Source organism: Tenrec ecaudatus, chromosome 2 (genome assembly GCF_050624435.1).
Source record: "Tenrec ecaudatus isolate mTenEca1 chromosome 2, mTenEca1.hap1, whole genome shotgun sequence".
NCBI classification, from domain to species: Eukaryota; Metazoa; Chordata; class Mammalia; order Afrosoricida; family Tenrecidae; genus Tenrec; species Tenrec ecaudatus.
The window spans coordinates 302,199,751-302,222,014 of NC_134531.1; the positions used below are offsets into that span (position 1 = coordinate 302,199,751).

Genomic DNA, 22,264 nt, shown 5'->3' on the forward strand with positions numbered 1-22,264 from the left:
AATTAATTGATGTATGGATTATTATAAGAGCTTTAAGAGCCCCCAATAAAATGATTTGGTTTTTTTTAAACCCATTTAACTATGGAAGTGTATGATATCTGAATATTATATCAAGAAAACTACTTTAAAAAAGACAGCAAGAAACCAAACCTGACCAATGGTCACCATGGGTGAAGGAGAAAGCGTTGTTGCCTAGCGGGCATTGAGTTTGTGGACCGGGGCATCAATCATGGTTGTACACCTCAAGGAGTATAATCAAGGGCACTGAATTATGGGTGTGGGAGTTGTGGCATTGGAGAAGGTTTTGTTGTGTATACTTTTTGCGACAATTAGGAAAACATAATGCCGTGAATAACTAAGTGCAAGAAGAAGGAAGTGCTCTGGAACTGAACGTGGTGAGCACTGTGCAACTCTTCTGGAGATGGTGGGATGAGTGGATTGTATGACGTGGGGAGGAAATGCTAGAGAAGCCGCTTTACATAATATACGAATGGCAATTCTCTGGAAGTGAACCCTTCCAGAAGGTCTAGTACCCGTTGGGCCCCTTTGGTGAACCCTCGGATGCAAATGATTGTTTTGTGAGTTTAGGTGAAAGGAAGGAGATGGACAGAGAGAACAGTAAAACGGAACTTACTTCACTTTTTTTGTAACTAAGATTCAGACATATCATTTAAATAAGTCTTTTCTTGTTGCAAAAAATAAAGCAGGAGCAGTGGCCTGGGGGGGCAGTCCGTCTCCCCAGTGAGCAGCACACAGCGCAGTGAAAAGGGACCCCTGGCTGTTAGCGGGCGGTCCCAAAGCCTGAACAGCGCCACACGACCCATGCCACGTGCCACTGGCAGCGGGCCGAGTCCAGGCATTAGGAGGAGAAGCTGGGTGCTTCACTGAGTCTGCGGCTGACGCTGCTCACCATTTCTAAATCAATGCATTGAGCGTAAGGACCAGCATTTTTAAAAAAAAAAAAAAAAAGGAAGGAAATTCGTGAATCCCTGATGCTGTCACCGCAGTGATGGCAGCAAGCTCATGAGATACTACTTCTTTATCTCCTACTGGAAATGCAGCTTTTACGTGGCGTCGTACGTAGCACACATTTGTACGACATACAGAGTACGTGTTGATCGGCTGTTTATGTTATTGGTAAGGCTCCCAGCCAACAGCAGGCTACTTTTATTTACATTTGGAGTCAAAAACTGTAATTCTGGCAGAGGAGCCAAGATGGTGTCCATGTAGAATCACCGGCCCAGACCTCCTATTGTTAGACCAGAATATTAAGAGAAGGGCATGGGAAGCAAGCCCAAGGAGACAGCAATGGGACCCACAGTTCCAGAGGGCCTTGGGGGGAAGGGAGCAGGGAGCAAACACACCACAGACAAGGGAACAACTAGGGAATTAAAATCCTCAACAAGGAGGACGGAGAGATCCTGGGTGGTTTGGAGCAACAGCAACCTAGCTGAGAGGAATTCCTAAGGCAGAAGAAAGGCAAGCATGGTGGTGGGACAGGAGGAAGGTAAAAGGAAACAGAGGAAAGATCTAGGAAGCACAGCTATGGATAGAGGTATACACATAGGTGTGTATATATGTAAATATATTAATTTATAAAATTAGAGGTATTGTTCTAGGTACATATGTTTATATGGCAATAAACTGAGGTAGTGAATGGGCTTTGGAGGCTCTGCTCAAGCTCTCCCTCAATGAAAGAACACTTTGCTGTAATAACCTGGCATTCTGTGATGCTCACCCTCCTGAAAGGATCGCTGAAGACAAAATGGGTGCACAAGCAAATGTGGTGAAGAAAGCTGATGGTATCCAGCTATCAAAAGATATAGCATCTGGGGTCTTAAAGGCTTGAAGTTTAACAAGTGGCCATCTAGCAGGGAAGCAACAAAGCCCACATGAAAGAAGCACACCAGCCTGTGTGATCATGAGGTGTCGAAGGGATCGGGTATCAGGCATGAGAAGACTCAAAACAAGCAAACAAACAACAAGCATATTGTTGAGAACTAAGGGGGCCGGAGCAGAGACCCCAAACCCATCTTTAGACAATGGGATATCCCCTCACAGAATGGTCACAAGGAAGGGACGAGTCAACCATGGCCCTGTACAGCACCAATGAAACACACAATATTCCAAAAAAAAGAAAGAAACACACAATATTCCTCTGGTTCCTTGAGGCGTCCTCACCCCCCACCGCCATGACCCCAGTCCTGCCTTTCACTTTGGGTCAGACCAAAGCATGTACACTGGTACAGATAAGAGCTTATGACACACAGAACCCAGCTCAGATAAACCACTCAGGAAGAAAAACTGGAGTAGTGATACCAGGAGGGTAGGGGGTAGATGGGGACAAGAAGGAAGAAAGACGGAACTGATAGGCAATGATGGATGCATAACCCCAGCCCCAGCGGGAGGAACAACAGGAACCGTGGGAGACAGTGGTTCATGTAAGATATGAAAGTAATAATAATTTATAATTTATCAAGGAGTCACAAGGGGGGGCGGTGAAAGAGGGAGAGGAAGGGCAAAAAGAAGAACTGACAGCAGGGCTCAAATGGAAAGTAACTATTTAGAAAATAATGATAGCAACATATGTACAAATGTGCTTGACACAATCGATGTGTGGATTGTTATAAGAGCTGTAAGAGCCCCCAATAAAATGATCTTTAAAAAACAAGCAAACAACAAAAATATCTCCTGACATTTTAAAACATTTTATGACTTAAAGATGGTAAAGGTTAGGAAAGGAAATTTTAGACTCTATTTAAGTTAAACACCCCACCTTCTTTGAACCATTCTACTAAGAGTGAGTTTATGATTTAAGCACCGCTCTCTATCTCAAATCGCCTTCCCTCCAGCCCCTCATGTCCCTTGACAGATAAGGGAAGCTAGATTATAGTCTATTGTAAGAAAAAAGGAAAAGAGCAATTGTTAGATGCTCCCAAATTAACTTCTCAAGTTGCTAACTCACTGCCCTTGGGCCAATTCTGACTCCCAGCAGCCCCGAAGGGTAGGGTCACACTGCCCGCCCCTGTGGGTTCCTTATGGGAGTGGGGGCTCATCTTTCTCCTACACGGTGGCTGCGGGGGTCACACTGCCGACCGTGGAGTTAGCAGCTCAACACGCAACCCCCCATGCCACCAGGCTGCCTTCAAATTAAGTGAGTCATTTCCAATTAATAAGGCAAGGACAGTCAAATAAAAATTGATAATTCAATTAATTTCACATAACCAGAAGGAATAAGGGCTTTTTTAATTTTTAAGTATGTGAATGTGCAATTTATGTCCAAATCAAGAAAGCGTTGTCATGAGTTTTAAAAATCTAACTTAATTTCTAATTAGGTCATAATCACTAGTTTGGGGACACAGTTCAAGGCGACAGCAATAACAACACAAAGGACATTTAAAATTGGTGGCAACAGTCTCCACAACTTTATGGTCATCACTGGCATTCTTTAACATGAAAGTCAATCCCCCAAACCCTCACATTTCAGAACACAAAAATAAATTCCAGTTTATTCCGATTCCCAAAGTGATTATCTTCGTGATGTAAAACTTAGCTGAATTAAATAAGAAACCATCATCCAGTGCAAATATCCAACCCAACGCACAGAGTTCCTAGGCACCAATTTCTTATTTCTTCCTTTTGCTTCTACTCTAGGGGAGGCAGGAAATAGTAAATATCCTCACTATAAAATCTGGGCCAAGCTCACGGACTTTTCCAAGCAATTTGGAAAAAGAGGATTTCCACCGAGGGAAATGCCGGCGAGGATGCCATCTCCCACAAGTCGCCGAGAGAAGTCTGCTCTGGCTCACCAGGTTGAAAGACACACTGGGGAGGCTGCCCACACAGAGAGGCGCTCAGTGCCCTGCACTACATGAGTGGCAAACACCCTATGCCAACCAGACTTGACCCTTGTGTGATGGGCGAGGCATGTGTCTCCCTGCCCGAGAGAATCTAGCTAGAACGTACTCATTGGCATCTCTGGTTACAAGGACAATGTAGTCTGTAGATGCTGTTAGTAATGTTTCTTCCATGGCTGAGTCGTTGTTGGAAGGAAAGACTCCTATAGGTTTATACAAGTATAAAGGAAGCCTGTACTTTCTAAGATCCTTACACATCATTAGATAAAGTCCAGGCATTTTTGAAATCTTGTTCAAATCAATAGCGCTTAATCTCTCCACGGGGCCACCCATGGACTTCCTGTGATGCCCTCCCCTCTTCTTACTAAGACGGGCTAGGTCTCCAGTGGACACACAAAGGACAAGAACAGGTCCAGCTGGTTCTTCACAATAATCTCATCTGGATGCAGCTTGTGGGGTAGATAGTGAGCCTGAGACATCTCCCAGGCATCGACCAGGTACACTCCAACGCCTGAGAACATTCTCCGAAGGATGGTGTCCAGCTGAAAGTTGTACCAGTCACTGTTGAAAAGGCTCACCTCGGGGCCAAGCTCCTGGACGTTGGCTGCCCGGATGACCACCACGGTCTTAGGGCTTCGATCCAGGAGCTGGACGACTGCTCGCCGAATGTTCCTGAGTCGCCGGATATACACTTCCCAGGGGAAGGTGCTGAAGTGAGACCACACGGCTATGGCCACCACCGTGTTCTTACCTCCCACGATGCCGTTCAGCTCATTTGCCACATAGTGGAGCTCACTGCTGAACACCGTCGTGAAGCGGATGGGCGGGCCGTGGCAGCGGTACTTGAGCAGGATGTTGTGTTTCTGGTCCACCGCAAGAAAGGGCCCGACATTCTTAGGGCTACCCAAGTTAAACTCCACTAAATCTGAAAGGAGGAAAACTCGCATTCAGAAAAACGCACAGCCAGGCATGGGTATTACCATGATTCTCTACCGAGTGGGTTCAAAGAACCATCTTCAAAATAAAGCAAATGCAAACATGTTGTTACGGTCAATACGAATTTTAAGGGAAGACCTATTTCACAACACCTCAGCATGCTTAAAATCAATGGACCTTTGTGCTAACATAATTGTTAGGAAATCGCTTGGGAAACGTGGCATTGCCAGTAGTACCAAGAGTGAACACTCTACAACTAAATCTATGCTCCAGAAACAAAATAACTGGTTTCACTTCTGCCACTAAGCCAAGAAATGTTGCTGCTTCCACCAAGTATTCGAAATTCAATCTGGCTTTTAAACTTGATTATTCTAACAAGTAAATATTCTTTCTCCCAGGACAAGGGCCGTGGCGTCTGGTTTTATCTGAAACATGTTGGTAGGCGAATGCAATAAGCTAAAAATGAAAGAAAGGAACAGCCAAGTTTCCATTTCACCCAACGTTTGGGAACCCATGCTGATGCTTGGAGAAAACCGCTAAGCCCACCAAGCAGCCAACCAAGGCAGCAGCACAAGCCGGCCTGGCCCGGCCCGCCCGCTGCCCCTTTAGCTAAGTCCTCCTTCAAGATCTAGCTCTAGAGCTTCTGAAGGCACCAAGAATCACGCCTCCACTCCCGCCCTGCTCCTCCTAACAGTCTCTCCGTGCGGCTCTACAAAGGGCCTTCGGAAAGTTCACGGACATTTTTCCATTCTCTTTTCACTCCATCTTTCCACGAGTCCTTGGAAGCTCCCTCATCTCACTGAACGTACGTCCCATGAAGAAAGAGGGCCTGGCTTTAGACCCCGAAATGTTCCCATGAGGTGCCTGATGAATAAGTCAGTGAATTTTGGAAATCCAATTCAACTGACATTTCATAAACTCAGTGCCGGCTACTCTAAAGCCCTGCCAGCCCACAATGTCCAGATGAGTAAGTCACGGTCCTTGTCAGCAAGACGTTTACAGGCAGCCTTGAAGAAGTGATTACAGACTGTATTGTGCTTAAAGTCAGTGTTTCACTGACACACACACACACCATGGAGTTTCTGGCTTCTCTGCCAGGTTTTCCTGCCTAAGGAATTGCTACCCAGCCTCCCACAGAGAAATCCCTGTCGTCGTGCTTCCCTTTGCTGGAGACAAACCACCGACCCACGGCTGTATCGAGGAAGATCTGTCTGCAGAGGATACACTGCAAACGATCCAGATGGTCACTGTGATCACGGCCCTCAGAGGACAGACTGAGTCATCCCCAGAGGACGCTAACGTCACGTTGGAGCAGCTGCTGACTCCTGGAGGCCCAGCACCAGGCCGGCATTGCCCGGCAATCATGTCTCTTCTCCTGGCTTCTAATTCAACACTTTACCAACTAGAATTCACCAAGATCTCTTTTGGCATTTTTTGCTTGTTTTCTTCAATATTAAAAAAAAAAACAACTAGACTCTCCACTTCTGGGGGTAGTATCAGCTCCCTCTTTTCTTTCTGAAAATTAAAGCTGAAACTAAGTTGGAGAAATACATCAGAGTTGATGAAAAACGATCCCAAACAATGACTCACAAGAAGCCACGTAGAGTAAACTATGTAAACTGCAACCAACGGTGTGCTTTATGAAAGGCCCCACCAAGCGTCGGCAGGGACCAAAAACAGTCTATGAGATGGTTGTTCTAGTCCCTGTCTGTACTGCTTCTCTCCAGCCCCGCATCCAGCCATCCTCACTCTGGCCACGGGCTCTCCAAGGACACGGCCCCATTGTGAATAAGGAGTGGCCCTTGTCCTGGCCCTGGAGAGCCAAACTAGAGGGCCGACCGTGAGAGCGGGACAGTCAGGGTGCTGGGGCTCCCACAGACCCAGCTCAGAGTCATACAAGAGGAAGGCTCGGGGAATGGCAATTGGAGGGGTTCACCGCATGGCTGGTGGGGCTGCTTCCATCCAGTTAAATCAACTGTAACCTTGAAGTTGGACCAAGCATAAAGCAATAAAAGTCACCGCCACTGAGCCCATTCTGAGGCATAGCGACCCTGTACGACTGAGCAGAACTGCCCCGGGGGGCTTCCAAGGCTGTAAGTATTTACTAGTGCACAAAGCCTCGTCTTTCTACTGAGGAGAGGCTGGTGGTTTCAAACCGCTGACCTTGCTGTGAGCAGCCCACCTGGTACCCCACTATGCTGCGGGGCTTCCTACGAGGGAACACAACCTGGGGTCAGTGGCGACAACTGAAAGCGTCCACTTCTGTTTTCCGGCCAGAGCATGCGACATGAAAGGCCCACGTCGCTCCGGTGCCAGGTCGGCCGCGGGCATGCAGGCACATGGCTTGTGTGGCTGAAACCTTTCTGCGGGCACCTGCCTGAGTCCCTGCTGGGGGGCGCAGGGGTGGGGCGTAGTGAAGAAACAAAAGGAGTGAGTGCCAACCTGGAACAAAGGCCGTGAGGTACTCAAACCACTGCCGGATTGTGGAGTCGCCGAACAGGTACACCACTTTCCTCTGCAAGCACTTGGTCACGTTGTCGGGGTCGCTGAACTGGCGCATCTTGAAGTCCCGGGGCCGCCACTGGTTCGCATAGTAATAGCCGGAAGGAAACCTTCCGGAGCCTTGCGAGAGCTCTGGGTTGTCGGTGTCTGCGAAGGAGAAAGAAAACGATGATTCTCTGGAGCTTTCCTCGGAGAGGTGGGAAATGGAGACCGATGACGGCCAGGGGGTCTGCAGGCCTGCCGGCAGATGGGCAGCATTCCCTGCGGTCACCCAGCAAAGAAATCCCAGCCTCCGCCCGCGACGAACCTGGGAAGAGGTGAAAGGAATGTAAGCATGTTGGGAGCCGAGCGCATGCCCTCCGGTGAAGCACACCTGGTCGGCGAGCAGGTGACCCTTTAAGTCCTATTGCTCTAGAGTCCTAAGTCCTAGAGTCTTAAGTCCTATTGCTCAACCTTCCTAGCGCCCTGACCCTTTCAGCCAGTTCCTCATGTGGTGGTGACCCCCCCCCCCGACCATAAAATTATGTTCATTGCGCCTCATCGCTGTCATTTTGCTACTGCGATGAATCGGGCGACCCCTGTGAAAGGGTCAGACGATCCCCCGAGGGGGTCGCGACCCACAGGCTGAGAACCGCCGTTCCATAGGCAGCGTACTGGCAGCTCAGTGTGTCCCAGGATCCTAGGAAGAATTGTGATCCACGGGTCCTGCAAGCAGATTTTCACTGGGAACACCACCGCTTGGTAGAGAACAGGAGGCGCACTGGGCTTCCGTCTCAGCGTCCCTGTTGGAAACCAGCAGCCCCTCGCAGGGCGCAGAAGGGCTTTCCACTTCAGGAAGCAGTGACCGGGGCAGTGCTCCCCTGTCCTCTTGGGCGGCTCAAAGTCGTCCCTGACTCAGTGGCAGTCAGAGCACAGAGGAAGGATGGCACGCTCCACAGTAGGAAATGTTGAGAACATCCTTCTGCGCCAGGAACAGTCTCATACGGCGCCAGCAACAGGGACCCGTGGTTGTAGGTGAGCTACACAGCGCAGGTAACACCAACGGGAAGGCACCTCTCAGTCACAGAGAATCAAAACCCTGCTGCCCTCAGACCTCCCTCGGAGAGGGGCAACCTGCTGGGGAAACAACAGGTCTTAAGACAGGGATCAACAGCTGACTTCACAGCAACCAGATGGAGCCCTGAGCAATTACATGCATGAGCTTCCATGGTGCTCACAGCAACCCTTGAAGGTGGGCTCTATCATGACCCCTGTCTTTTAAGCAAACTGACCAAGGTCCCAGCCTTAGTCAGAAAGGAGCGCGTGAGCCTCTCAGTGCATGCCCAGAACCACTGCCCCAGCCTGCCTCTGAGAAAAGATGGTCCTGTCTGTCAGCCGTTTCTTTTGATGCTGCTTTGGAAGGTATATCTTTATTCTTAAGGGGCCCTGCGGGCGCTGTGGAGAGGCGTTTGGCTGTTAACCACCAGGTGGGAGGTTGGTTTAAGAGTCCACAGGAGAATGGCGAGGCTGTCTGCCCCTATAAAGATGTACAGTACCAGAAACTCCACACAGGGTCGCCGCAGGCCAGACGACTGTGGTAGCGGACTTGGCTTGTCTTTACTCACTTCTAATATGTATTCAAATCTAATCTCCAGGAAGCCATTGATCATTTTATATCACTTCCTTACATACCCCAAGGTCCAACCTTGATCATAATCTAGCTATTCTAAACACAAGAACAACAACCACAAATCTCCCCGCCATTGCATCGAGTGAAGCTACAGGGCAGGGTAGAGTTGCCCCTGTGTGTTTCTAAGACTGCGAATCACTAGACGAGTAAGAAGCCTCACCTTTCTCCCACAGCACAACAGGTGGTTTAGAACTGCTGACCTTGTGGTTAGCAGCCCAACGAGTAACCACTGTACTGCCAGGGCTCCGTGCTACATAATGACCTCTTAAGCCAAGCTTTAAAATCTAAGTCGAAAATCAGAAATGTTACTGAGTCCACTATTTGTGACTACTTGGCTAAATTGGTTCCATCTTACTCAAAATTATTTTTGTTTTTATTCCCTTCGAGGATACCCTATTTGTACATTTATTCTCTTTTTCTTAGACTTCTGCTAATTCTTTGCAGGTTCAGGGTTCAAGAGGAATAGTGGTTTCAACAGTTCTGCTTGGTAAGTGAGATTATCAAATGAAAATGGAGATAGGATAAATAGTTATTTGGCTTATTCCAAAAAAAAAAAGTTTCTCAACATATAACCGCATGTCTGTTTACTGGGTTACCACACCTTGCCTGAAGCTCTGTCACTAGATCAGTCTGTCAAGGCTGAATAAAGAGTGCTAGAGAAGCCAGCTGGAGCCCAAAGCAGACACTTACCACAATGGCAATGAGAGGTGATTTGAAGGACGACTTTCGCCATGGTTAACTCAGCAGTTACACTCACTTGTTCTGCATCAAATGCGTGCTATACCACAGACTCACAGCCATAAAGTCAATTCCAACTCATACTGACCGTAAAGGGCAGAGTCGGCCTCTCCCAAGGGTTTCTGACACCGTAAATCTTTACAGTCTGAAGGTAACCTCTTCTTTCTCCTGAGGAGGAACTGGGGGATTTGAACGGTTGGCCTCATGGTCAACAGCCCAGAGTTTACCCCACTAGACACAAAGGAAACACTTACATTTTCATTCAAATGTTAATTATACTCCTACCATAGTTATGCCAAGCCAAGCAAATCAGTTAGGGAACCTGACATTAGTAGTTTAAACAAGTCACGCTGGAGCGTAGATGTGCCTGCTCTGTCCCCTGGTGGTCATGTGGGACCGACACCATTCCCTGACAACGCAGTGTGGTCAGAGTCAGTGCGTGCATTCAATTAGCCCAATGGACTGAGGCTCCATGAAACCGCTGAGACGACACGACCACAGGGTGCCCGGCTGCCACTACCAACTGCTCCGTAAAGGGTCACATGACGAAGTCCACATCCCGTGGGAGAAAAATGTAGACGAGAACCCAAAACGGCAAGAGGCCAGACTTACTGGTCAGAGCGAGACGGGAGGAACCAACCCCCTAGTCACCCGTGAGGTCTGAACCTGAACTCACCCTGGTTGGAACCATCACCGCTAACATTGCATGAAGGTGGCATTTGTGCGCAGTCCCTCCCAGAAAGGCCAGGCAGAGCGGATGACATAGCGAGGGTGCAGACAGCACTGACAAGCACACAACGGTCCTCTAGGTGTTCAACATTTCCTCCTCCCGCTACCATGGCCCTCCTTTACCTCACTCCTCCCGCTGGTCCTGCGTGCGTGCATGGACACCCCAAGATTCTTCAGTGCACGGAATTCAAGATTCAGGGTCCTCTCAGACACAGGAAGAGGAGCATGGACCTTCTGAGGATATGGGGGGGTGGGGGGACAACAGATAGCTGTGATGACTGTATAACCCACTTGAAGGGAACAAACATCCGGATTTAAGAAGAATGCATACACAGGAGGGTGTGAGCTAAGGCGAAAATGATGATGATGTATAATATACTGAGTGTCCAGGAGGGAGGGGGGGAAGGGGATAAAGAGAAGCTGATTTCAAGGAGTTCAAGAAGAAAAGAAAATGTATTGAAATGGAAGACAGTAATTGTGCTTGAAATACTGGAATTATGGATTATAACAAGATCTGGAAAAGCTCCGAATAAAGTGTTTTATATATATGATAGATGTTTTGTGTGTGTGTGTGCGCGCGCGCGCATGGCATAGAGGTAGCACTTGTACAACGTTCAAGTACAACGTTCAAGTACAACAGGTACAACGTTCAAGTACAACGTTCAAGTACAACGTTCAAGTACAACGTTCAAGTACAACAGGTACAACGCTCGCAGGATCAGGAAGGAGCGGTGGGAACAGGAAGCGCAGGGGAGGTGGGCTTGGCCTTGATACAATGAGCGCCTGGCACTGGATGAGCCCAAACAAAATGTGTCTGGATTGTTGGCTGTGAAGCAGTTGATCCACTCCGGAAACCTTCGCCAGTTCACAATAAAAATGTTTTTCTACAAATGGGTCAAAGTCATTCCCTCACAGAAGGGTCACAAGGAAGGGACAAGTCAGTCAGGGCGTTGCCTCGCCCCGGCTCCTGCTGAGACCTAGTGTTCCACAGAGGAGCCCCTCTCGTCCTCTCGCCACCCTCACCCCAGCACTGCCTTTTCTATGAGTCTGCCTGGGGGTCCCCAGTCGGCCCCCGTGAGAACTGCCCGCTCCCTGTCTCCCAGGGCACTTCACGGATGGGATGTGTGTGCGGGTTTCCCCTTCCACGCCGTGCGCAGCTTGGAGGCAGGAGCGAACTTTCCGCATCTTTGCATTTCCAGGCTGTAGAGCAGACCGCTCCCATACCTGGTGCTTACTGAATGCTTTTTGAAATTGTATAGTGTATACAAATTCCAGGGGTTTCTTATGGGAAAGGGGCCCAGTGATTTGGGAACTTTTATGTCATAAAAAAACCAGTCTTTCTCAGAGCTATTTTTAAAGGTGCATATCTTAGAGTTTTTTTCAAATTTGAGTTCCCTAGGAAAGCTAAAAGATTCATAGAAGTAGGACTATTTGTAGATTTATAGAATTTCAAAGGACCTCAGAGAACAGCTTGTCCAAATACTTCACTTAAAGGTGAGAAAAGCAAGTCACAGGGCAATGAAGTAATCTGCCAAAGTGTCTCAAACTGAGAGTGGTGGAGGCAGCCTTCAAACCTATCTGCGATGTTTGCGAAAACATCAACATCTTATCATCAAGAACGCTCTGGGCAGCTCTGAAGCTACAGCTCAGGGTGAGGGTCATGTCTGATCAGAGCACACCGGAGCAAATGAAGGGGGAGGAAGAGAGAGTGGAGCACATCCTGGCCCACCAAGCCCTGAGGACGATATTTCCACTCAGAGCAGTCAAAGCACAGAGAGGACCATAGAGCCGGCCCCACTATGAGACACGACGTCCTTCGCTGACCCATAGCCCTACAGGGGACAAGACTGGAGACACAGTGCAGGAATTGAGCCCCATCTGATCCCACCACACTGAGACAAAACACTAAGGGCGTGTAACAGAACAGCAAGGGGAACAGAGCAATGAAGTGCCCAGGGAATACCAAAAATAGACTGTGGGGCAAGGGCTTGGCACTCCATCAGATTCAACCGGAAAAAACTCCTAAAGGTCAACAGACAGACCTTGAACTATTTACAACCTTTTCCTTTTTTTTTTTTTTTTGTCCTTGGTTTTTGTGGTGGTGGTGGTGGTTGTTTTGTTCTGTCTTTGTTTTTGTGCATAGTATTATCTCTATCCAGATAAGGTCTATCAAGATAAGAGAGGCGGGATAAACAATCTGGAGAAGAGGAAAAGGAGACCAACAGTTCCATGGGGACATGGGAGAGGGGGACGCAGGGGAAAGGAAGTGGGTGTCAACAACCCCAAGGACAAGGGAACAACAAGTGATCTAAAACCGATGGCGAGGAGGGTGTATGAGGCCTGGTAGGGCTTGATCAAGGGCCATGTAACCAGGAGAAATTGAAGAGTTGTGCACGCCCCGAATAAAATGATTTTCTAATAAACAACTAAATAAAAAGAACTACAGAGAAAAAAATTTAAAAAAGAACGCTCTGGGTGCAGGCTTCCTTCTGCTAAGTGACAGCGGTTGGATGGTTTTATACGCAGGAAACGAGCTCCCTGTTATTACAGGTTGACTAAATAGACTGTATTCTGCATCAAGTTGTGTCTCCAACCAGTGGGAAATGGCTGTCTTCGGCACAGCCTCGTCCCGCTTGCTGTGGTGGCCTCTCTTCGTTGCCATTCCTCTCAGAAGCCACGATCCGACCCAGGTCTCACTGGAGCAGGCACGCACTTGGTTTTCACCGCACAACATGAACCGCTTTCACTCACTCCGCCAAATGGATGCGTCTAGATGCTTGGGAGTGATCAGGCTCCCTCTCCCGCAGACAAAGCGAAACAAGGAGATGGGCTCGGCCACCTCCCAACCAGATGAAGGGTGACAGACAAAGCGCCAGGCAAGGAGCCAGCGGACCTGGGTGCTGTCTGACTCCACTGCTCCAACTGTAAGACCCCAGACATCACTTCAAGGACAATCTCCCTCCCGTCGCAGCCTCAGTCGGGTCTGGCACTCGACACCGGGCAGGTCACAAAGTGCTGGCGTAGTGGCCGAGTCCCTGGGCCAGGGCTTCCTCGGCGATAAAGCAGGGAAACGACTGGCTCTTTGGCAGGGGCTGTTAGGAAAAGGGAATACTGGCCACTGGGCCTCCCCCTCCACCCCCATCTTCCTTACTGAGAAATCCCCGTTACTGAATGTCAGAAGGACATAGGAGACAAAGCCATTAGAACACCACAGAGGCCACGCCTGCAGGCAGCATCTACTGCCGACCCCTGAAATTAGTGGGTGGAAGTGGAAGCAGAGCCAGGATGTTTGCTGAATCTCTGTATCCGTGTCCTACTGTAACAAGCGAACACAAGTTCAACGCCTTAAAGCAGCATAAACGGAGTCTCTTACAGGTCTGGAAGCCAGAAGTGAAATCCGTCTCTCTGGGCCAAAACAATGGTGTCAGAACCAGGGCCGCACTTCCTCTGTAGCCTTTAAGGAAGAATCGGTTTCTTCACCTTTTCCAGTTCCTAGAGCTGCCTTCTAAGGAGCCCTGATGGCACAGTGGGTTACGTACGCTTTGGGCTGCTAGCCACAAGGTTAATGGTTCGAAACCAGCAATTGCTCCTTGGAGGAGAGCTGAGGCTCTCTACTCCTGTAATGATTTACAGTCTCAAGACCCACAGGACCAGGCTATCCTGTCCCATGAGGTCACCACGAGTCAGAACGGACTCCTAGTTTTGTTTTTCAAGCTGCATTCTTTGGCTCATGATCCCGCCTTCCATCCTCAGTGCCTTCAAATGCTTCTCTGCTCCCACCAGCACGTCTCCTCCTGTCTTCTCTATCACATCGCCCTCTGACCCCTTCACACGGCGCATGTGACCGCACTTCAAGCACACTCACGTAAGCCACTTTAATCACTTCTCATCACAAGGCCCTTCACTTAATCCCATGTGCAAAGTCTCAGTGGCTATCTAAAAATCACATACCTGGGCTTCCAGGCAACTGTTGGGACAAAGCACTAGGTAGTGAGGACGGTTGTTCCAAAGTGTGGCGTCTCAGCAGCATTAGCATCAGCCAGGGACACTCCCAGAACTGAAGACTCCTGGGATCCTCCCTCGGGACCCTGAAACTCTGAGCGAGGGGAGTAGCTTTTGCTCCGTGATTCTGCGTCTTGGGGGCGCTTTTTAAGCCTACCATAGTGTCAAAGTGCATCTCCAGAATAAAGATAAAATAGTAATCATAATAACTTTGCATGGACAACCTAGGAAGACACCGCTCTAATCAAGCAATGCAGGTTAACAGTGCTTGTGAAAACACCTGCTCGGGTCCTCCATGAACAGGACGCAATTTCTGTGCTATTCTTGCCAAAAAGTATCACTTCATTCAGACCACGAGCAAACAGCAGGCAAACCTACACTGAAAGACACCCTCCACAATGTCTGACCAATAGTCTTTAAAGGGTGAAGGTCATGAAGAACAACGAAAGACTGAGAATCGTCCCAGACTGGAGGAGACCGGCTAAACGCCATCGATGTGGGGTCCTGGCGCAGAAAAAGGATGCTGGTGGAAAACTAGGGAAATCTAGATAAATCTTATACTTGATAATACTGCATGAGGAGTTCTATGAATTATTTTTGAAGTCTAAATTTATCTTGAAAAACAAACTCACAGCTATCAAGTCAATTCTGAGTCACAGTGACCATATAGGACAGAACAGAACAGCTCAGTGAGAATCCAAGAGTGTAGCTCTTCCTTCACAGGAGTAGAAAAACCTCATCTTTCAATCAGGACAGGTAAACCCCTCAGGACTGAGTACTGAGAGAAGCCATACCAGGACCAGTATTGTGAGTAGGCATACCAGGAGGGTAAAGAGAAGGTGGGGGGGGACATAAGAGGGAGCCGATCACCATGATATACCCATAACCCCTCCCCCGGGGGAAGGACAACAGAAAAGTGGGTGATGGGCGACATCGGTCAGTGTAAGACATGAAAAAATAATAATATGTAAATTATCAAGGGTTCAGGAAGGAGGGAGGGTGGGAAAGGGAGGGAGGAGAAAAACTGAGGAGCTAATACCAAGGGCTCAAGTGGAAAGAAAATGTTTTTTAAATGACAATAAATGTACAAATGTGCTTGACACGATGTATGTATGTATTGTGATGTGAGCTGTAAGAGCCCCCAATAAAATGATTTATTAATAAAAAAAAATCTATGACAGAAAAGTCCCATCTTTCACCCATGGAGCCTTTGGTGGTTTTAAACTGCTTGACCTTGCAGTTAAGTTAGCTGTCAAACACTTAACCACTACACGATTTCAGGTCTTTGAGTGCCCTCTAGTGGTCAAGGTGAATTTCCGTGAAGTACTGCCAAGTTGGGCTCCTTTGAGACCACCATCTCTTGTTTTATAATTATGTACCTGCGACCCTCATTTCCCATTCAAGTTCAGGCAGTGCTGCTCCTGATGGTTCATGGCTACTTTCTGCCTTTGAAAATCTACCTAAATACTCACTAGTCACTGCCATGGAGTTAATTAGGACTCACAGTGACCCCAGAGGGCAGGGTAGAACTGCCCCTGTGCGTTTCTGAGACTGTAACTCTAGGTCACAGAAAGCCTTGTCTTTTGCACTCAGAGCTGCCGGGTGGTTTCAAATTAGCAGCCCATAGCAACCACTATGCCACCAGGACTGCTGTCCTGACACTGCAATGAAAACAGAATAGTACCCCACACACCCCACACGGTAGAGTACCCCACGCCCCCACAGCCACTTCCTGGCTGCCCTCCAAGACCAAGCAAGTGCAAGTACACTATCCAAAGACCTTCCCATGGACCATTCCCCTGGACACCCAGGGCCACCACAAAGTGGGCAGTCGGCCTCCACCGGGGAGTGAGAGTAGTGGCAGAGAGGAGCAGATGCACAGGGTGGACCTCCTGAGCATGTCAGATGTGGGACAGATAAGTCAGCAGTGTGAGTCGGAGCCTTGTCTACCCACATCTCTGCTGCAGGCTTAGGCCCAGATGAGGGAGGATAACTATGTCCATGCGTGATGTTTCTGTAGGTGCCCTGTAAACTGGTAACCCACCAGGTGAAGAAGGTGCATTAAACAGAGCTCTTTCTTAGGAAACGTTAGAAATTCTTAAGGCACGTGACAGGGAAGTAGAGACCAGGAGACACAGACTGGTGGTGGCCTGTCTGCTTCTGGGCCCACAGGCAACTTTTATTTAGTCCGCCCAATGTTTTTAAGATCTCTAATTGGATGTCAATAGTTGAAAATATTAAATTTCACATCTAAAATCTGTGATCTCCAGTGAAGACATAAAGAAAAACTTGCAGAACTGAACCTACATGTTCTGCCTGGAAGCATCTGGAGCAGAGAGGTTAATCCTTTAACTGGGCCCTTTTCACCTACCTCTCCCCACCTCTCCCACACTGCATGGGCACAGCAAGCCCCCAGCCTGCTTAATTCATGTGCCTTGCTTGCCTAGCCACTGTGTCTCTGTTATCATTAGGCGCCTTCAGGTGGGTGCTAAATCCTAGCAATCTCATGCACGATCAAACATAGCGCCGCCCGGGTCTGAATTATACGAACAATGATACTTGAGCCCATTATTACAGCCACTAGGTCAATCCATCTGATTGAAGGTCCTCTTTCCATAACCGCCTATTAAGCAACCACGATAAGTGCTCGCTCCTAATAACATGTTTCAGCTAATAACATCCTCGCTTCTAAGGCACATTCCGGCTGTACCTCTTCCAAGACAGATGTGCTCATTAGTCTGGCAATCCGCAGCGTGTTCAATATTCCTTACCAACACCGTAAGTCAAAGGTGTCGACTATCCTACAGTCTTCCGGATTCATTGCCTGGCTTTCACGGGACTGTTAGTAAATAGTAATACCATAGCATGGGTCAGGAGCACTGTAGCCCCCAAAGCGCCCGCTGTGTGTCTTCACACTGTCAGACGGTCTTTTGCGGAGTGGCCAAGTGCAATATTTCTTTTGATTCCTTGCCTGCTGCTTTCATGAACATTGATTTTAGAGCCAAGTAAAATGATGTCCTGACAACCTCCACCTCTCCTCTAGCACGTCGACTATAGGTCTAGCTGTGAGGATTTGTATCTTCTCTGCATTGAGGGACAAGCCATCCAGAAGGCTCTGTAGTCTTGATCTTCATCAGCAAGTGCTGCGGGTCTTCGATTTCAATGATCGGCTCGCGTCACCTGCCTGTCCCGGTTGTTTCTGAGCGAGTCTTCAGCAACCAACAGTTGCAGCAGCACTGACGGGGAGCTGCCAGAAGTTCCGGGCAGCTCAGGAGAGAACATGGAACACGGGGCATCAATCCTGCCTCTGCTCAGACACCAGAAGTGTTTGCTTGTGTTTCATTGACTACGCCAAGGCTTTAGACTACGGGGATCATAACAAACTACGCATAACCTTGGACAGAATAAAAATTCCACGACACTTCACCGAGCTCATGGAGAACTTGTACACAGAACAAGAGGCAGTTGGGCGAACGGAACAAGGGAATGCTGCAAGGTTTAAAAGTCCAGAAAGGTGCGTGACGGGGTTGTAGGCTCTCACCATACATACTCAATCTGTGTGCCGAACAATCATTAGAGAAGCTGGGAGACGTGAAGCAGGATCGGAGGAAGGCTTACTAACAATGTGAGACATGCAGATGGCACAACCTCGCTTGCTGAAAGGGAGGAGGACTTGAAGCACTCGCTGATGAAGATCAAGGATGGCAGCCTTCAGTGCGGATTACAATTCAATATACAGAAGATCAAAATCCTCACAACTGGACCAATCACATGATGATAAATGGGCTGAAGTTGGTAAGGATTCTGTCTTGCTTGGATCCGCAAACGATGCTCCTGGAAGCATAGTCGAGAGATCAAAAGATGCGTTGCGTCGGGTAAATCGGCTGCACAGGCCTCTAGAGCATTAAAAGGCACAGATGTCACTTTGAGGACTAAGGTGTGCCTGATGGAAGACCGGTCGGATCTTCAGTTGCTCATGTGCACGTGAAAGCTGGACACTGAATAAGGCAGACAGAAGAATCGATACGTTTGAATTGTGGTGCTGGCAGAGAATATCGAAAGGCCCGTGGCTGCTAAAAGAGAAAGCGAGCTGTCTTGGAAGAAGTAAAGCCGGAGTGCTCCTTCGAGGCTTGAATAGCGAAACTTTATCTTACCTACTTCACACATGGAAGCAGTACCTGGAGGAGGAGATCGTGCTTGATAAGGTGGGAGGGCAGCGAAAAAGAGGACAGCCGTCGAGGCGGTGGATTGGCACCGTGGCTGCCACGGTGGACTCAGGCCCAGGGACAGCAGAGCGGAGGGCAAAGACTGGGCCGTCTTTCCTTCGGCTGTGCATAGGGGTCACTTGATAGCAGCACACGACAATAATGAGCCTTCCCCAAACCTCTACGTCACATTCCCTTTCCTCTCGTCAGTCCAGCTCCTGAGATCAGTCGCTCACCAAACAGATTCCATCAGGATGGTAAAGCACACAGCTCTGAGTCACGCCTTTCCTGGTGGTAGGTCACGCAACATTGCCCTGGTCTCCTCTGGTGGATGCCGCTGAGTCCAGGTTCAGGCTGCACAAGTGCCCGCTGAGTGCCGTTCTCGGCAATGCTGTCGCGGTTTCCTATGCACCACGCAGCTGCCTGCCTTTGCAGTCAGTAAAGCGCGGTCAGCGTCAGGGCCAGAAAAGAGGGGCGTTTGGGAAAGAATCTCGGTAATGGTTACACACACCAAGCGGGTAACCAGTGGCACTGAATTTCACGTGCAGAAGATGTTGCAGGGAAAGGAGCTGGAGCATCGAGGCATAGCTGCCTTCGCCGAATGGCAGTAGGATGCAGCTTGCGCCTCTTTCTCCTTTGGATTGCCAGCGGAGGTCGGCTCGGTCCATCTCCATCGCCGTCTCAACAAAGTGAGGGAGTCCTAAAGCACTCGCTCTGTCTGCCAAGAAACCTGGAATATGGCTATTTGACCACCCGACAAGAAGAGACGCACACTGCAGCCATTCCAGAGAAAGGCGACCCAAGGGAACGTGGAAACTACCGACAGTATCACGGATAGCGCATGCAAGTAAATGTGTGCTGAAGCTCATCCAACCATGGCTGCAGCAACACATGCACAGGGAGCTGCCAGAGATGGAGGCTGAATTCAGAAGAGGATGCGGAACGAGGGGCATCATTGCTGATGTCACATAGCTCTTGGGTCAAAGCAGAGAAGGCCAGAAAGATGTTCGTGTGTGTTTTATTGACTCTGCAAAGGCATTTAACTGTGAAGACCACATAAACTATGGATAACCTTGAGAAGAATTGGAATTACACAATATTTCATCATGAAAAACCTGTACGTAGATCAAGAAGCACGGCTTAAAATCAGGAAAGGTGTGTGTGAGGGTTGTATCCTCTCAACACACTGTTCAATCTAGATGCGGGCACGGAAAAGAAAAATAACACAATCCCCCCACCACAAAGCTATGTTCTTACGTTTGTTTTACAAAACAACCCTATCGCCTTCAAAGTCCTCTCCGTGACACGTAATGGATTTGTAAATCTGCACTTGTGTTCTCGGAAACACTTCTCAAGCTCATCTGTTTGGATGGCTGACAGCACCTCCCTCGTTTTTTCTTCAGTTCCTCTATGTCGTCAAATCACTGTCCTTTCATGTCCCTCTGCATTCACGGAAACAAAAAGAGGTCACATGGAGGGAGGTCAGGTGAGTAAGATGCGTGGGGCAAGAGGTTAATGATTTTTGCCCCAAAACTGGCACCCTGAGATGATCACGTGAGCAAGTGCACTGTCGTGGTGGCAAAGTCAGTCTGCCGTCTGCCACAAACCGGGCCTTTTTGGTCACACACTGTTATGCAGTGTTTTCAGAATCTCTACAGAGAAAGCTTCATTAACAGTCTGACCTCGTGGAAGAAACTTTAAGTGCCCTACAAATCGACAATTTTGTCTGTTCAGGAAGTTGACGGGTATCCAGAATGAGGTTTGTCAACAAGCAACATTTCACCTTTTTTGAAATGAAAAAAACACGCATACACTTGAGTTTTTCCCACAGCGCTGTGCTTATAAGCTGTGTTCACCATCACAACAGTTTCTGCAGCATTTTCCCCAAGCAGGAAACAAAATTCACAGCCACACACTGTTCTCTTAAATCGGCCATCACAAAAAAACGAGGTTCAAGAGAAATTGCTTTTACACAAAATTCACTGTGACCAGAGAGAACTTTCCCAGGCAATACCACTGGGAGCACACACTCAGAGCGAGTTGCTTGATGCGTGACTGGTGGGAAAAATGCATACTGCAAAAGCTCCGCCCAACAAAGCTTTTTCCTGGGGCTTGTTTTTGGTTTTGGTACCCTGTTGTACATTGAACAAATTATCAGAGAAGCTAAGTTACATGGGGAAGACTGTGGCATCATATAGGAGGGCTGCAGATGACACAGCCTTGCGTGCTCAAAGTGAGGAGAAATTAAAGCACTAATTGATGAAGAGCAAGGATTGTAGCCTTCACCATGAGCTACAGCTCAATAAAAGGAAGACCAAAATCCTCATAACTAGACCAAGGGGTAAGATCATGATAAAGGGACAAACGGTGGAAGTTGTCAAGGATTTGATCTTGCTTGGATCCATAATGCTCACGGAAGCAGCAGTCAAGAGATCAAAGGACGTGTTGCATTAAGTAAAGCTATTACACAAGGCCTTGTTGGAGTATTCGAGAAGGTTAGACTCAGGATTAAGGTGCAACAGACCCAGGCCATAGGATTTTCCTTTTTTTTTAAATCATTTTATTAGGGGCTCATACTACTCTTGTCACAATCCATACATCCATCCATTGTGTAAAACACATTTGTACATTCACTGCCCTCATCATTCTCAAAACATTTGCTTTCCACTTAAGCCCATCAGCTCATTTTCCCCCTCCCCTCCCCTCCCTCCCCGCTACCACCTCCCTCATGAACCCTTGATAATTTATAGATTATTATTTTGTCATATTTGCACTGTCCAACGTCTCCCTTCACCCACTTTTCGGTTGTCCTCCCCCAGGGAGGAGGTTATATGTAGATCCTTGTAATCGGTCCCCCCTTTCCAACCCACCCTCCCTCCACCCTCCCGGTACCATCACTCTCACCACTGGTCCTGAAGGGATCATCCACCCTGGATCCCCTGTGTTTCCAATTCCTATCTGTACCAGTGTACATCCTCTGGTCTAGCCAGATTTTCAAAGTAGAATTGGGATCATGATACTAGGGGAGGGGAGGAAGCATTTAGGAACCAGATGAAAGTTGTATGTTTCATCGTTGCTACATCACACCCTGACTGGCTCGTCTCCTTCCCGGGACCCTTCTGTAAGGGGATATCCAGTGGCCTACAAATGGGATTTGACTCTCCACTCCGTACTTCCCCTCATTCACATTGATATGATTTTTTGTTCTTTGATGCCTGATACCTGAGCCCTTCTTCCATGTAGGCTTTGTTGCTTCTGTGCTAGATGCAGGCTAGATGCCTCACATGCACATGAAAGTTTGACACAGGTTTACAAAGGACCGAAGAAGGCTGTATGCATTTGGGTTGTGGTTCTGGGGAAGAGTGTGGAAAGTGCCATGGAGTGCTAAAAAGACAAGCCGGTCAGTCTTGGAAGAAGTATGACCAGAGTGCTCCTTAGAGGCCAGGAGGGCGAGACTTCACCCCACATACTCTGGACATGTTATCGATGAGATCGGTGCCTGGGGAAGACATCATGCTTGGTAAAGTGGAGGGCAGTGAGAAAGAGAAAGGATCCTGGCCCACCAAGCTCCAAGGATGATATTCCTGCTCAGAGCTGATAACACACAGGGAGACCGCAGGGCCAGC

General features: G+C 48.4%; 1 protein-coding gene across 1 annotated transcript in view; it reads right to left on the reverse strand.

Annotated features, from left to right (window-relative positions):
• Window positions 1-3,402: 3,402 nt before the first annotated feature.
• Window positions 3,403-22,264, reverse strand: part of NXPE3 (neurexophilin and PC-esterase domain family member 3) — a 92,920-nt gene continuing 74,058 nt past the window's right edge. The window contains exons 5-6 of the mRNA XM_075542595.1: window positions 7,236-7,442; window positions 3,403-4,782 (exon numbers count right to left, since the gene is read on the reverse strand). Of these exons, the coding sequence (XP_075398710.1) occupies window positions 4,232-4,782; window positions 7,236-7,442 (758 nt within the window). The 3' untranslated portion in view covers window positions 3,403-4,231. The remainder of the gene's footprint in view (window positions 4,783-7,235; window positions 7,443-22,264) is intronic.